The sequence below is a fragment of the Sarcophilus harrisii genome, chromosome 2 (assembly GCF_902635505.1).
Source record: "Sarcophilus harrisii chromosome 2, mSarHar1.11, whole genome shotgun sequence".
Classification (NCBI taxonomy): Eukaryota; Metazoa; Chordata; class Mammalia; order Dasyuromorphia; family Dasyuridae; genus Sarcophilus; species Sarcophilus harrisii.
This window is the reverse complement of record NC_045427.1, coordinates 372520048-372533117: the sequence shown is the minus strand read 5'-3', so window position 1 is coordinate 372533117 and position 13070 is coordinate 372520048. Positions and strand designations below refer to the sequence as shown.

At 37.7% G+C, this 13070-nt stretch overlaps 1 protein-coding gene across 4 annotated transcripts in view; it reads right to left on the bottom strand.

Moving 5' to 3' along the window:
- The window catches only part of PSD2 (pleckstrin and Sec7 domain containing 2), a 69135-nt gene that overhangs the window by 44250 nt on the left and 11815 nt on the right, over positions 1-13070 (bottom strand). For all 4 annotated transcript variants that reach the window (XM_031953383.1, XM_031953384.1, XM_031953385.1 and 1 more), the window contains one exon: positions 6090-6635. In XM_031953383.1, coding sequence (XP_031809243.1) covers positions 6090-6577 — 488 coding nt within the window. In that variant the 5' untranslated portion in view covers positions 6578-6635. The remainder of the gene's footprint in view (positions 1-6089; positions 6636-13070) is intronic.

The window sequence follows — 13070 nt, the reverse complement described above, 5'->3', positions numbered from 1 at the left end:
CAGGAACAATTTTTTCCCATTGCTCAAGAAATCCCATTCATCATAGACCTGAGATCTTGCTCAGTAAAAGTAAGTTAGGAAAAGGCAAATATATAAAGATCTAGAGACAGATAGGTAGATAGATAGATAAATGGATGGATGGATGGATAGATGGATAGATGAGAGATAGAATCATTGATAATGGTCAGTGGGGTCTGCTAATGAGAGCCTCTGAGGTGTCATTGTACAAGAGATAAGGACTTCTAGTTGTCTCTCTACTTCCCATTTGAGGAAAAGAAGAAAGGGATTAGAAAATTATACAAGAAAATATTACTGACAGTGACAACTCAGCATGGACTTATCAAGGGAACTTGAGCATTCTTTCTGGAAGAACTTGAAGGACATGAGAGATTCCTATTTGATAGAGACAAAGAGGGATGAACTTGCTGACCTCTAAAAATATTTTTATGAAAAATACAGGGCAGATAAATAGTACAGTAGATAGAGCACCAGCCCTAGAGTCAGGAAGCCCTAAGTTCAAGTCTGTTCATTTCCTAGCTGTGACCCTGAACAAATAACTTGGTCCCAAAAGCCTTGTGAGATAAAAGGAAAAGAAAAATACCATGAATTTTCCTACTGAACATTCAGAGTTCCCTTTTTGGAGAAGCCCAACCCCCAAAAAGAAAAGCAACTAGAGTCACTTGCAACCACCCATCTATCTTTAAAAATTTTACTAAAAATATTTATTCACTTTGCCTGGATAGGGCACCCAAAGTGGTAAATTAAGGGCTAGATTGGAATTAAGTAGGGAGGGAAGGAGAGAGGAGCCAGGGAAGGAAGTTGACTCTTACACACAGTGATCAAATGTAATATTGTACTAGGAAGAGCACTAGACTACAAGTTAGGAGATCTGAGTTTTAAACCAGACCCTGCTATTCACTGACAGCTCCAGTTTTTCCACCTGAAAATGGGGATAGTAGCCCTGTTCTCTCTATCTCTTGTCTGAAGCTTGAATGAAATTCTTATAATTCAGGTTTCCAGCCAAACATAGGGCATTTTGTATGCTGTTGCTTATGTGACTTGACTCCTGGTTGGTAGGGAGAATGTAGATACAACATAGCAGACTTGTTCAAAATGTGATGTTTTGGCTCAACAGCTTTTGAGACATATTCTTCAAAAGAGATACACATAGTTCCAGACTTTCTTTACTCCAAGAAGGAAGAGAGGGAAGGACTTTGGAAGCTGAAGATGCATAGAGGAAGCCAGCAGGTCCCTGATTTCCAGATTTTCTCCCTAGAGATTTTGGAAAGAGGTTTTCCCCTTGGATAACATCAGGATTTTCTCTCTTGTTTCAAGCTAATTCCCATCAAAAGAATTCATTCATTCATTCTCACGTATTTTCTGATATATTTTAAAGTGCAGAAGTTCTCCAATTTCCATTTGCTGTCTTGTTTTAATATATAGGATTAGGGACAGCTAGGTGGCGCAGTGGATAGTGCAACAGCCCTGAATGAAGTCAGGAGGACCTGAGTTCAAATAGGTCTCAGACACTTAACACCTCCAAGATGTGTGACCCTGAGCAAGTCAATTAACCTCAATTGTTTCGATAAAATAATAATAATATATAAGTTTAATTAATATTCACCATTTGTGAGAGTCTTTTGTGAAACCAGCATTTGGTGAGAAGGAGTGAAATTGTCAGGTATAAATCTGACAGGGGGAAGGGGGCCCTAACTCCCCCTTTAGGGGCTAGCAATGAGGGAAAGAAATATAACAATGTAATTGAAAGTGCTAGATACATACACGTTATTAAACTCTGTCTAGCTAGCTTCCACAAGTCCTTTCCTATGTGAGCTCCAGATATCTAGATTTTTATTCCATTACAAGGACCTCTCTTAAAAGACCTGTTTTTTCCCAAACATGAACTTCATCAGCCTCAGCCATCCAGGAAATTCCAGAATGCCTCCAAAACTGCCTGTCTTCCTCCCCAAAGATTCCTTTGAAGGGAATCAGATCTTTCCACCAAAAAGAGAGAATTATTACAACACTGATAAATGTTCCATCTATAGATGGATTCTCTGATTCTTCCCCATGTATAAAAACTCTCCTTTCTCTTTCCCAACTACTAACCTCCCTCTCTTCCTTTAAGTCCCAGTTAAAATCTCACCTTCTACAGAAAACCTTCCCTAACCCCTCTTAATTCTAGTGATTTCCCTCTGTTAATTATACCCTATTTATTCTGTATATAGCTTGCTTTGTATATATTTGTTAGTATGTTGTCTCCCCCATTTGTATTGTTAGCTCCTTAAGGAAAAAAACTGTCTTTTTCCTTTTTGGGGGGGAGGGATAACTCCATTATTTAGCACAATGCCGGGAGCATATATAGCAGATGTTTGATAAATGTTTTATGATTCATTGATTGATTGAAATTGATTGAAATCTAGACATTACCATGCCTATAGGTGAGGATTAAATATGATATCAATCTGGAGAAATTAAGGCTATATAATTCCTAAGAGATGGAAGGAGAGAATGAAATTCAGTTATCAACTGCAAGAAGAATAGAGTTGTAAGGAAGGGATTTTACAATGATGAATTGGAAGCTAGAAGAGATCTTAGAAGGTATCAAGTTCAACTTTGTAATTTTATAAATGAAGCAGCTGAGGTCTAGAGAAAACTTGTCCAAGGTTACAAGGTAAATAGAGGAGATAGAATTTGAAACTAAGTCCTCTGACTCCTAATCCATAGTCCATGCAAGGGTCCAATTATGACCATCATCTTGTCATCTATTCTGCCATTGTACCCTCTGGACAGCTCATCTATAGGTATGGCAGAATCTAGATTTCTTTTTTTTTTTACATGACCAAAACGTTATTTTGCTGTACAAAAAGAATCAGACTCTGAAATATTGTACAATTAGCTTGTGAAGGAAATAAAAAATGCAGGTGGGCATAAATATAGAGATTGAATTCAATGTAATGGTTTTTAGTCATCTCCCAGAGTTCTTTCTCTGGGCGTAGCTGGTTCAGTTCATTACTGCTCCATTGGAAATGATTTGGTTGATCTCGTTGCTGAGGATGGCCAGGTCCATCAGAACTGGTCATCATATAGTATTGTTGTTGAAGTATATAATGATCTCCTGGTCCTGCTCATTTCACTCAGCATCAGTTCGTGTAAGTCTCTCCAGGCCTTTCTGAAATCATCCTGTTGGTCATTTCTTACAGAACAGTAATATTCCATAATATTCATATACCACAATTTATTCAGCCATTCTCCAACTGATGGACATCCATTCAGTTTCCAGTTTCTAGCCACTACAAAAAGGGCTGCCACAAATCAGAATCTAGATTTCATGAGGAACTTCATTCCCTCATCTTTTGGAACACCTATCCCAGGGCAAAACTTTCCCGATTAGAGAATGAATGTGGCAAATGTGGTAAACCCTACTAGCCTACTCTATCTATTCAGCTTTGGAACATATTTCATATTCCATCAAACCATTTATCTTAGGCATATTCTTGTCAACCACCCTGCTACATACCTCTCCTTTCACTACTCTTCCTAATGTCCAGTTTGCTGCTTCTTATATTCAATTCAAATCAATACTATTATTGATTCTGGAAAGGTTTGTCAACTTATCCTCTGATTTCACTCACTTTCCTTGTAACTTCCTAAACCAAAACACATTTATAGGTGTTGTAACAGTAACTGACACATGTTATGATGTAAAAAAAATCATCTCTCCTTACAATGTAAGTTCTTTGAGGTCAGAGATTCTCACTTTTTGAATCTGTATTCCCAGAACTTTGAATCTGTATCCCCAGTGTTTGACACTTAATGAATACTTTTCACTCGTTTGTTATATTTATTCATTCATATCTGTCACTCTACTGCATCACACTGTCTCATGGAATAAACAAGATACACATGCAAACCAAACCCTTTTGTTCATCTAGTACCATGGAGCAGAATAAAGAAGAGGGAAGGTCATGGTATTTCATAGACTCACGAATTTAGATCTAGAAGGAATAGAAGTACAGAATTTGAGAAATGGAAAGGGCTTCAGCAATCATGTAGTCCAATATCTAGTCAAAAAGAATGCCCACTATGAAATTTCCAACAAGTAGTCTTCAAGGCTCTGCTTGAAGACATGTATGGAGCAATAATCCAGCTCCTATCTAGGAAGCCCATTCTACTTTGGGGGCAGATCTCATTGTTAGGATGGTTTCCTCAACATCAAGCCTAAATTTGCATCTTTGTAACTTCAATCTATAGTTCCTGACTTTGCTTTCTGGGATCAAAGAGGAAATTTGCCTCATGCTCCATGTGATGGTCACTCAGAAACTGAAAAGGAGCTATCACATCTCCTTTGAGTCTTCTCTTCTATAAGCTAAATATGCTTATCTAGTCCAACCCCCTCATTTTTACAGAGCCAGTTTACAGATGAAGAACCCGAGAACCTGAGAGATTAATGACAACCCAAAGTCTTATAACTAGTGAGAAGCAGAGGTCTTACAAGTCCAGAAATATTTCTGTTGTACCATATTGTTCCCTGAATTCATTTAATGAGGAAAATATGACTGAAAGATACCCCTGCTATGATACTATCAATCAATTAATTAGGTAACACTTATCAAGTACCCACTATGTGCTAAGCACTGGAGATTAAAAAAGAGGTAAAAAAGATCACAATACACTTAAGAAACCCAACATAATATATTCCTTTTAATATAGTAGAGTGCTTTGTTAATTTGTCTTTGAAAAAAAATCTCTTTTATTTAATGTACTGTGTAGTTCTACATGCACAGAAGGAGACCTGTCCAACCAAACAATTTGGTGGGTTAAATCCCAGTGCCACATGGACTATTTCTTACTTTGATAAAGCTGGCTTAAGAAAATATTGACATTTATGCTCCAAAGTATAAAACATTAAAAGCATGTTTGAAACTAAAAAAAAATAAAAATAAAAATAAAAATAAAAAAGAGGTAAAAGACAGACACTAGAAGATCAGGAGATCCTTCTGTCATTCTCTGAACCCTTATAAGTATTTGCATATTTACTTTGTATGTATGCCTATATCTTGTGCATTCTCTTTTAGTATTTTTTTGCATCATAATATATATCAGTTACTGTTACAAATATTTTGTTCCCCCATTCTAAACCATAAGTTTCTCAGGGACAGGAACCATAGTCCACTCATCATTATATTCCCTAGAGTGCTTATCACAGGTTCCTGAACACAGAATATGCTCAGGAAATGGAAATTGAATTAATTAATCGATTAAATGGATTGAATTGCTACCTTACCAAATTCTTAAGAGTGTGATAGAATTTCATCTGTTCTTTTCCTCTGAATTTGTGAACTGAAATATTTTCCAGTGATTTAGGCCAGTGCTGTTCCAATTCCCACAAGAAAATAATGTAAATTGGGTAGTCCTGCAGGAACATGTTCCCTTCCCTCCGAGGCAGAATCAGTTTCCTACTGAACAAAATCAGTCCTGGCAACAACATAAAGCCCTAAGCAAAATCCAGTGGGAAATATAGCAGCAGCAGCCTCATCATCATTATCATCCCTTATATTTGTATAATGTTGTGTTTGCCCTCTTAAGCATTTATTTTGTATTCATCATTTGTGTATATTGTATCATCATTCAGTAGCATGTTGGTTCTTTAAAAACAGGGACTGTATTTGCTTTTGTTTTTTATCTTGCACATAGAAAGTGTCTAATAAATGTTTATTGAATTGAGTTGGATATATGCCATCTATTCCCTTCTAGTCTGTGACTTCTTGGAAGGAAGAAATGATGACTCTCTGATCTTTTCATCTCCTTTGCCTAGCATGGCACACTCAACAGAGCAGACACTTAATAAATGCTTGCTGAACTTAACATGTAAAGCAATTGTGATCTCTCTTTTTATTTGTTCCTTCCCTAGAGGAAAAAGATTGTTTATCTGTTTTACAGATGAGGAAACTGAAATTCAAAAAAAGTAATGAGACTATTCCTAAATTACACAGAAAGGTAGTGATAAGATGAAACTAGAGCCCCCTGTTTTCTTGCTACACATCTAGGCCACACTTTTAGTAGTATGAAAAAAGAGACCCTCTTACCTGACTTCAGGATAAGGGCTCCCTGGAGCACTGTTCAGTGGCTGCTGATATCCCAGGATAGACTTCTTATAAGGGGCTTTCTCTTTCTCAAGTTCTCTTTCCCTCCAACAGTCATTGTGTCCACTCATGTTGGGAGCTTCAGCACTATCCAAGTCCATCACTTGACCTGGCCCAAACCCCAAGGACACATTGTTCATGAATGATAAATCACAGAGGTCACCATCCCTGCCCTCATCACTGTCCCCACAGGCTAGGGTTTTTGTCCTTTTCCTATGCTCTGGAAGCTCACTCAGGCAAGTGTCCCCACTGCTGTCCCCACTCTCTCTGCTTGAGCTCTTGTCTTCTTTGGATCCATCTGAAGAGGTGAACTGTTCTTTTGTGGACTCTTCTCTCAACAGCTTCTCTCTGCTGAACTGAGGTCCCAGAATTGGGCTGTGGAAGGCACTGCCTTCCACTGATGGTAATGGAGGGATATTTTCATCATCCATGGTGGTTGCCAGCTCCACCAGCAATTCTGCCCCAGCAAAGCCTGGGGCTTAATGTTTCCTGAGCAGAGAAAGAAATGCAGGGTTCATGTAAGAGAAGATTGAAGAGCCCCGAGTTCCCTTCCCTCCACTAAGATTCTGACTCTGTATTACTAATTCATACATCACAATTATCAGAGTCTTTATTCTATTTAATATAATATTGTACAAACAGAATAACATAGATGAGGGTTCTGCCCTGAGGAAGCACACATTCTAAAACCCAGTTTATCTTTGGAATCCAGACAATGCCTCAAGAGTAGGGGTGGTTTGAAGTGGATGTGCCTGAAAATAGGAAGATGACAAAAAAGAGAACCCCTTAAAGACCTTTTTACACAAACATATAGAATTCTATTCTGACTTCAAAGTCTTTGCCTGTATTATCCTCTTTCTTCTTCCCAACAATGTCTACTCAAATTCTAAATGTCCTTCAAGACCCATCTTTCCCATAATTACTTTCTGATGACTTCACTCCTCATTGACTCTCCCCTTCTCAATCTCTCATAGTTGTGCCATCCCATCAGGGACAGCATCATTATCCATCAATGTTCTCAGTAGAAAACTAGTCTTGGAGTCAGAAAGACCTGAGTTCAAATCCCATCTTAGATAGTGTCTGTATGGCCCTAACCAAATCACTTAACCTTTCTATGTCTTTTTTTTTTCATCATAAAATGAACGAATTGGGCCAAATGGCTTCCAAAATTGCTTCCATTTCTAAATCTGTTCTCTTATGCTCTGTTTTACATATAAGTTTTATTTCTGTGAAATACTGAAGGCAGGAAGTTAATCATCTTCTTTACTATGGTGGAAAGACAGTTGGTGCTTGGTAATAACCTATCAACTTAAATAGAATGCTGGAAAGTGACCAGATGAAATTGAATCAGACAAACAGTAGCATTCTAGCCCAATATTCATTCAACTTAGCCTTGTTCTTGGTCATTCAACTGACCAATTTAAGTAGCCAGAGTTCCAAGTAATATAGTCAGTCTAAAGAAGTTTGGATCAGATCCTCCTTGGCTAAATATTTTTTAGTCCCCAATCAGCTATGTTCATTCAATCAACAAATAATTATTAAGAACTTACTGTGTTCTTGGCAACAAAAAGATATAAAGAAGTTTAAGATAAATCACTGTCATTAAAGAGCTCAATGTCTCTTTGGGGAGACAAAATTCACATGGGAAGCTAACAGTAAAGCCAAGATGTGTATTCTAAGTGTTTAATGTGTAGAACAGACACTAAGCACTGCATGAGGGAGACAGAATTCTAGGTACTTGAATTCACAAAGCCAAAATTCACAGAATTCACAAAACTATGTGAAATTGAGTCAAGGGAGGTCTCTCCTAAAATTTATATTCCAGGAAACATCAGGAATATTTAGGTAGCCTGTAAGTAGTCTTTCCATAATATATCATAGAAAGTGAGAATCAGTTAATCATATAATAAACATTTTAAAGTATCTTTTAAAGTACCTAGTTACTATGTGAGAGGTCCTGAGTCTCGACTCTCAAAGAGAGTATAATGGGGGAGCAACTGAAAATAACTTTAGATAAAATATATTCAGAATAAAATGGAAACAATCAATAGAGGAAAAACACTAGAAATAAGGGGAACAGGAAAAGCTTCCTGTGGAAGAGGAAATTTTCACCAGGACTTGAAAGGAGCTAGAGAAAAGGAGGAAGAGAATGACAAGCATGGAGGAAAGCTCCTCCATGGTCAGAAGAGGGAATGTCTTGTTGAGGAACAAGGAAGTTGTGTCACTGGAGGGGGAATAAAATTTAAGGAGACTAAAAAGGTCTCATGGCAACTCTGGGAAGTGCTATTATTATCTCTATGTTATCTTGAGTGAGAATAAACTGGAATGAAGAAGGTCTTGTAGCAGGCAGACCACCCAACAGACATTTGCAATAGTTCAGGTTGAAGTGCTGAAGATAACTAAAAGGAACCAAAATCACATCTAGTAGGCTGGGAAGGGTTTATAATTGCTTTTAAAGTGTAAGTTTAAATGTGTTTGAAGTTCTGGCAATTCACAATTATTCGACCTAAACCAAGGATTGTTAAACTGTTTTTTTAAATATTATAACTATTTTGTAATCCAACATTTTTTATCCTATGCATATCTGGGAAGGAAATAGGCTTCACTGGAGTACCAATGAGGAGGTCTATGATACAAAAAAAAAAAAAAAAAAAAAGATTCAGAATGCCTGAACTAAATGATGAAAGCTCCATCTTGAATTACTAGAATATGAGAAATTTGTAATACAATGTAAAGACCACTAGATTTGTGAACATCAGTTACTTCATCCATAATAAGAAGGTTTATGAGCTCTATAGAACATTCAACACCTTCCATATGCGGGATATTGTATTGGGTGCTGAGATATGAAAACAAAACAAAACAAAAAACAGCCTCTGTACTTGAGAATAATATGTAATTTTAAGAAAAAGAAAGCAATTATTAAGTACATACTACATTCTAAGCACTGTACTAAGTGCTTTATTATCTCATTTATCTCATTATCATATCTTTATTATCTCATTTCCTCGCCCTCATAACTCTGTGAGTTAGGTGATATTATTATCCACATTTTACAGTTGAAAGAAGTGGTGCAAAGAAAAACTGACTCTAGTATCTGAGGCCAAATTTGAACTCAGGGCTTCTTGACTCCAGAAGGTCATCTAGGTGACTTCTTGCACCACCTAATTACCATTAGCAACTTGAGGAATCAGAAAAGGTTCTCCCTAGCAAGTGTTATCTGATTTTGACCCTGAAGTAACTTAAGGATTCTAATAAATGAGTGAGGAACAAATACATTCTAAGCATGAGGATGACAGCCTGTGCAGAGACCTCAAGGTGGGAAACACACTGTTGAGTTGAAGAAACAGTAAATAGGAAAGTTTGACTGGAACAGAGAGTGTGTGAAGATCAGTAATATGAAATAAGCCTAGGAAAGTACTTGGCTGACACTGAATTTTAAAGGGCTTTAGATGCTAAAATGAGAATTTTGTATTTAATTATAAAGGGAATAGGGAGCAACTGAGAGTCCTTGAACAAGAAATCGGGAACAAAGGTATGATCAAATCTATGTGTTAGAGCAATTATTTTGGTAGTTATGTCCAAGGAGAGACTCAAAGTACAGAGTTGATAAAGACCTGGAACGAGATAGTGACTGTGAGTAGAGAGAAGGGGGTGTGAAAGATATGGATACAAAAGTGACAAGACTGAGCAATTGATTAGATGTGATCAAGGATGAAAAAGAATGAAGGATGAAGTGTCTTAAAGATCCTTTCTATCTTTAAATCCTAGGATCTATCAAAGCTAACCAATTCCTTCATCCCCTTCCCACTCAACTCCATACTGTGCATGCACAACATTACTTCTTAGATTGCTGCCAAATACCAGACTAAGTAAAGTTGAACTCTTTCTAATCTTAACGTCTCTATCACTCATTTTCCCCAAGAGTCAAAGAAATAATTATTTGGTACCCTCAAATCTTCTTCCCTCCCTACTTCCAATGGGCTGCTGTCTGTGTTCTAAAGTAAGATTTTATGAAGATAGCAATTATGTCAATTGAGCCCTTATTTTATTGTAGGAAATGAATAATCACAAAAAAGAGTAGTGGTTACAGTATAAACTGCAATGAGGATAATGGATCTGCATAAAGCACACGCAGAATTGGCTGCCCCAGCCCCAGTGGGGAAGCCCAGCTGTGCAGAGAGCTGTCCGAGGTCCTGAATAGACTCAGCAGAGAGAGGCTCTATCTTTACTCTAGGGAGTTGTGCTGGCCTTAGCATCCATATGAAAGGCTCTAACAGTGATATCAAGCTCAAAAAGAAATAGGAGCCGCTAAACCATACATAAGGATCTCTGAAGGCTGCATATGGACTTAGAAAACCACATAATGACATTATGTATATTCTATTGCATTTTTATGTATTTTGTTAAATATTTTCTACATTTTGATCTTGATTGTTGCAGAACATTACAGGCAGCAAAATAACTGCATATTTGATATATCGCTCTGCTCTATCTAGCACAACCTTAATCCCTACAATTCCACACCAAAGCTCTTTTAAATGGAAATAATAATAAAAGTGAAGAATGTCAGCTACTACAGTTCCCCCCCCCCCAAAAAAAAAAACTTCTTCCCCCAAGGTCCCACACAGGGATCCTCTTGACATGTACCAACCCTTTGGAGGGGACTTTTTTGATCTAACAATCACAAAATGTCATAATGGAAAAAGATCTAGGGCCAGAGAAAGGAAGTGATTTGCTCAAAATCATGCTATTTCTGAATGAGCCCAATGGTTTGCCCATATATGAGTCTGACTACTCTGAAATGTGGGTACAATTGGGGCAGTTATTTAAATTTAACTCATGAATTTTAAATGTAATTTGATCTACAACAATTGGATTTACAGATAATGTGCTCCAGACTGCAGTTATGTGAGGCACCTGAACAGAGGCTGAAGAATACTCCCTACCTACGGACACAAAAATACTCATTGATTTTTAGACAATTGAGAATATCTTATACTAGTGAGTCCTATGTGTTTTTCTGGGAAGTGGGACATTAGATTTCTCTCCACTTCCTTCTCCCCCTGCCCCAACTCCAACAGATGAAGTAGGAACACTCAAGAAAGGGGCTTTTGCCTTTGGTAGTAACAGCACCTTAGCTCAGTGCTATGCTGGGCCAGGGCAGTGGGAGGAGTCAGTTATTTTGGGACCAGATTTAAGTGTGAGTATCCCTGAGGTACAAACTTGCAAACCTTTCCCAGCTGACATACTGCATTTAAAAATAGTCTACCTGGGGAAACTTTTCAGGGGCACTGTCTGAACTCAGCTGGAAAATAATTCTTCCCACCCTTCACACTGTCTTACTTTGCTCTCCTTCCCCACAAGAGAAAAAGGATGACACTGGGGGAAACATGTCCCACTTCCTAGATGATGAATTAGCAAAAGACAAGTGTATAAAGAAAATGATTTGGGTAGTCATGATCAAAGATAAGTTCAGAAGCATGTTTAAACAAGGGAAATGTAGCAAGAGAAAGCTGATTCTTTGAGTCCCACTTTAGCAGAAACAGTTCTTCTGAGGATATTGTATTCAGGAAGCAGCTTAGTTTTAAATGGATTTTCCAAGATTTACCTGTTTCCTTCAAGGGAGCAAGGGAGCCAGTGCTAGAAAACAAATGTTATGATTTCTACCCTTTTTCTTCAAATTTTATAATATGAGAATTGAGTTAGGTAGTGACTTGGACTTAGTGTCAGAGTATAGACTGGAGGAGAGGAAGTAGTCCTGCTTTATGGTAGCTCCCACATTCCTATTAAACATTTTCTCAGTATCCTTAATATGAGTAGTTTCTATTCAACACAGAAACATGCTTCTCTAAGCCACAGACTGCGCCCCTTATTTGTGACCTAGAAACAAAGGGCCTTTGGGATCACAGGAGCAGTTGGAAGCTGTGTTCCACTGAGTACAACCTCCCTCACTTTACAGATAAAGGAATAATCTCCAAGAGGTTAATTCATTTCTCCAGGTTCACAAAACTAGTAAGTCTCTGAAGCAGGATTTAAATCCAGGTCTTCTTCACTCCAAGTTCATGTCTTACCCATTATACCATACTGTGAGCCTGGATACCCCCTAGCCAATATGGCCTTAGAATTTGAACCATGATGCCATAAAATTAGCTAATATTCCCAAGTATCCAATTCATCAGGCTGTATTACAGCAAGTGGAGCCTTTGATTCAGGTTAGGGAGCTTGTATTCCCAGCCTCACATTTCCATAAACTTGCTATATGACTTCAGGAAAATCTCTGACAACTGGTAACTTGTTCTTTAAAATAGAAATTTTAATATGTGGATGTCTTGATTCCACAAGAATGAAGTAAGGATTAACAAGGTGGGAAATACAGCTCCCAGAGCTGAAGAAATCAAAATATTTCATAGCCTATTCACTGAGCCCTGTATATGACATTCCATGTCCCATCTCTGTACCTTTGTATAAGCGATATCCTCCCCACCTCCCAGCACTCAGAATGTTCTCTTTCCTTCTCATCTCTGACTCTGGGAATTCTGGCCTCTCTTTGAGACTTAGCTAAAGAAGCACTTCTTAAACAAAGCCTCTCTGATGCCTCCCATTTGTTAGAGCCTTTCCTTCAAAAAATGATACTATATACATACATATATTATGTATATGTGTGAATATGTACATATACATATGCAGACATGTATGTGTATGTACTTATATACATGCATATATATGTAATGATAACTTACCTGTATATATCTTATTCCCTGCCCTCTCCACAACACCCTACCCTGAGATTGTAAGTTTCCTGAGGGTAGAGATTGTTTCATTTTGTTAACCCACTTAAATAGTGACTGGCACATAGCTGGCACGTCATAAATTTCTATGGATTTAAATTGAATATCGGAGTTGGAAGGAACTTTAAAAAGT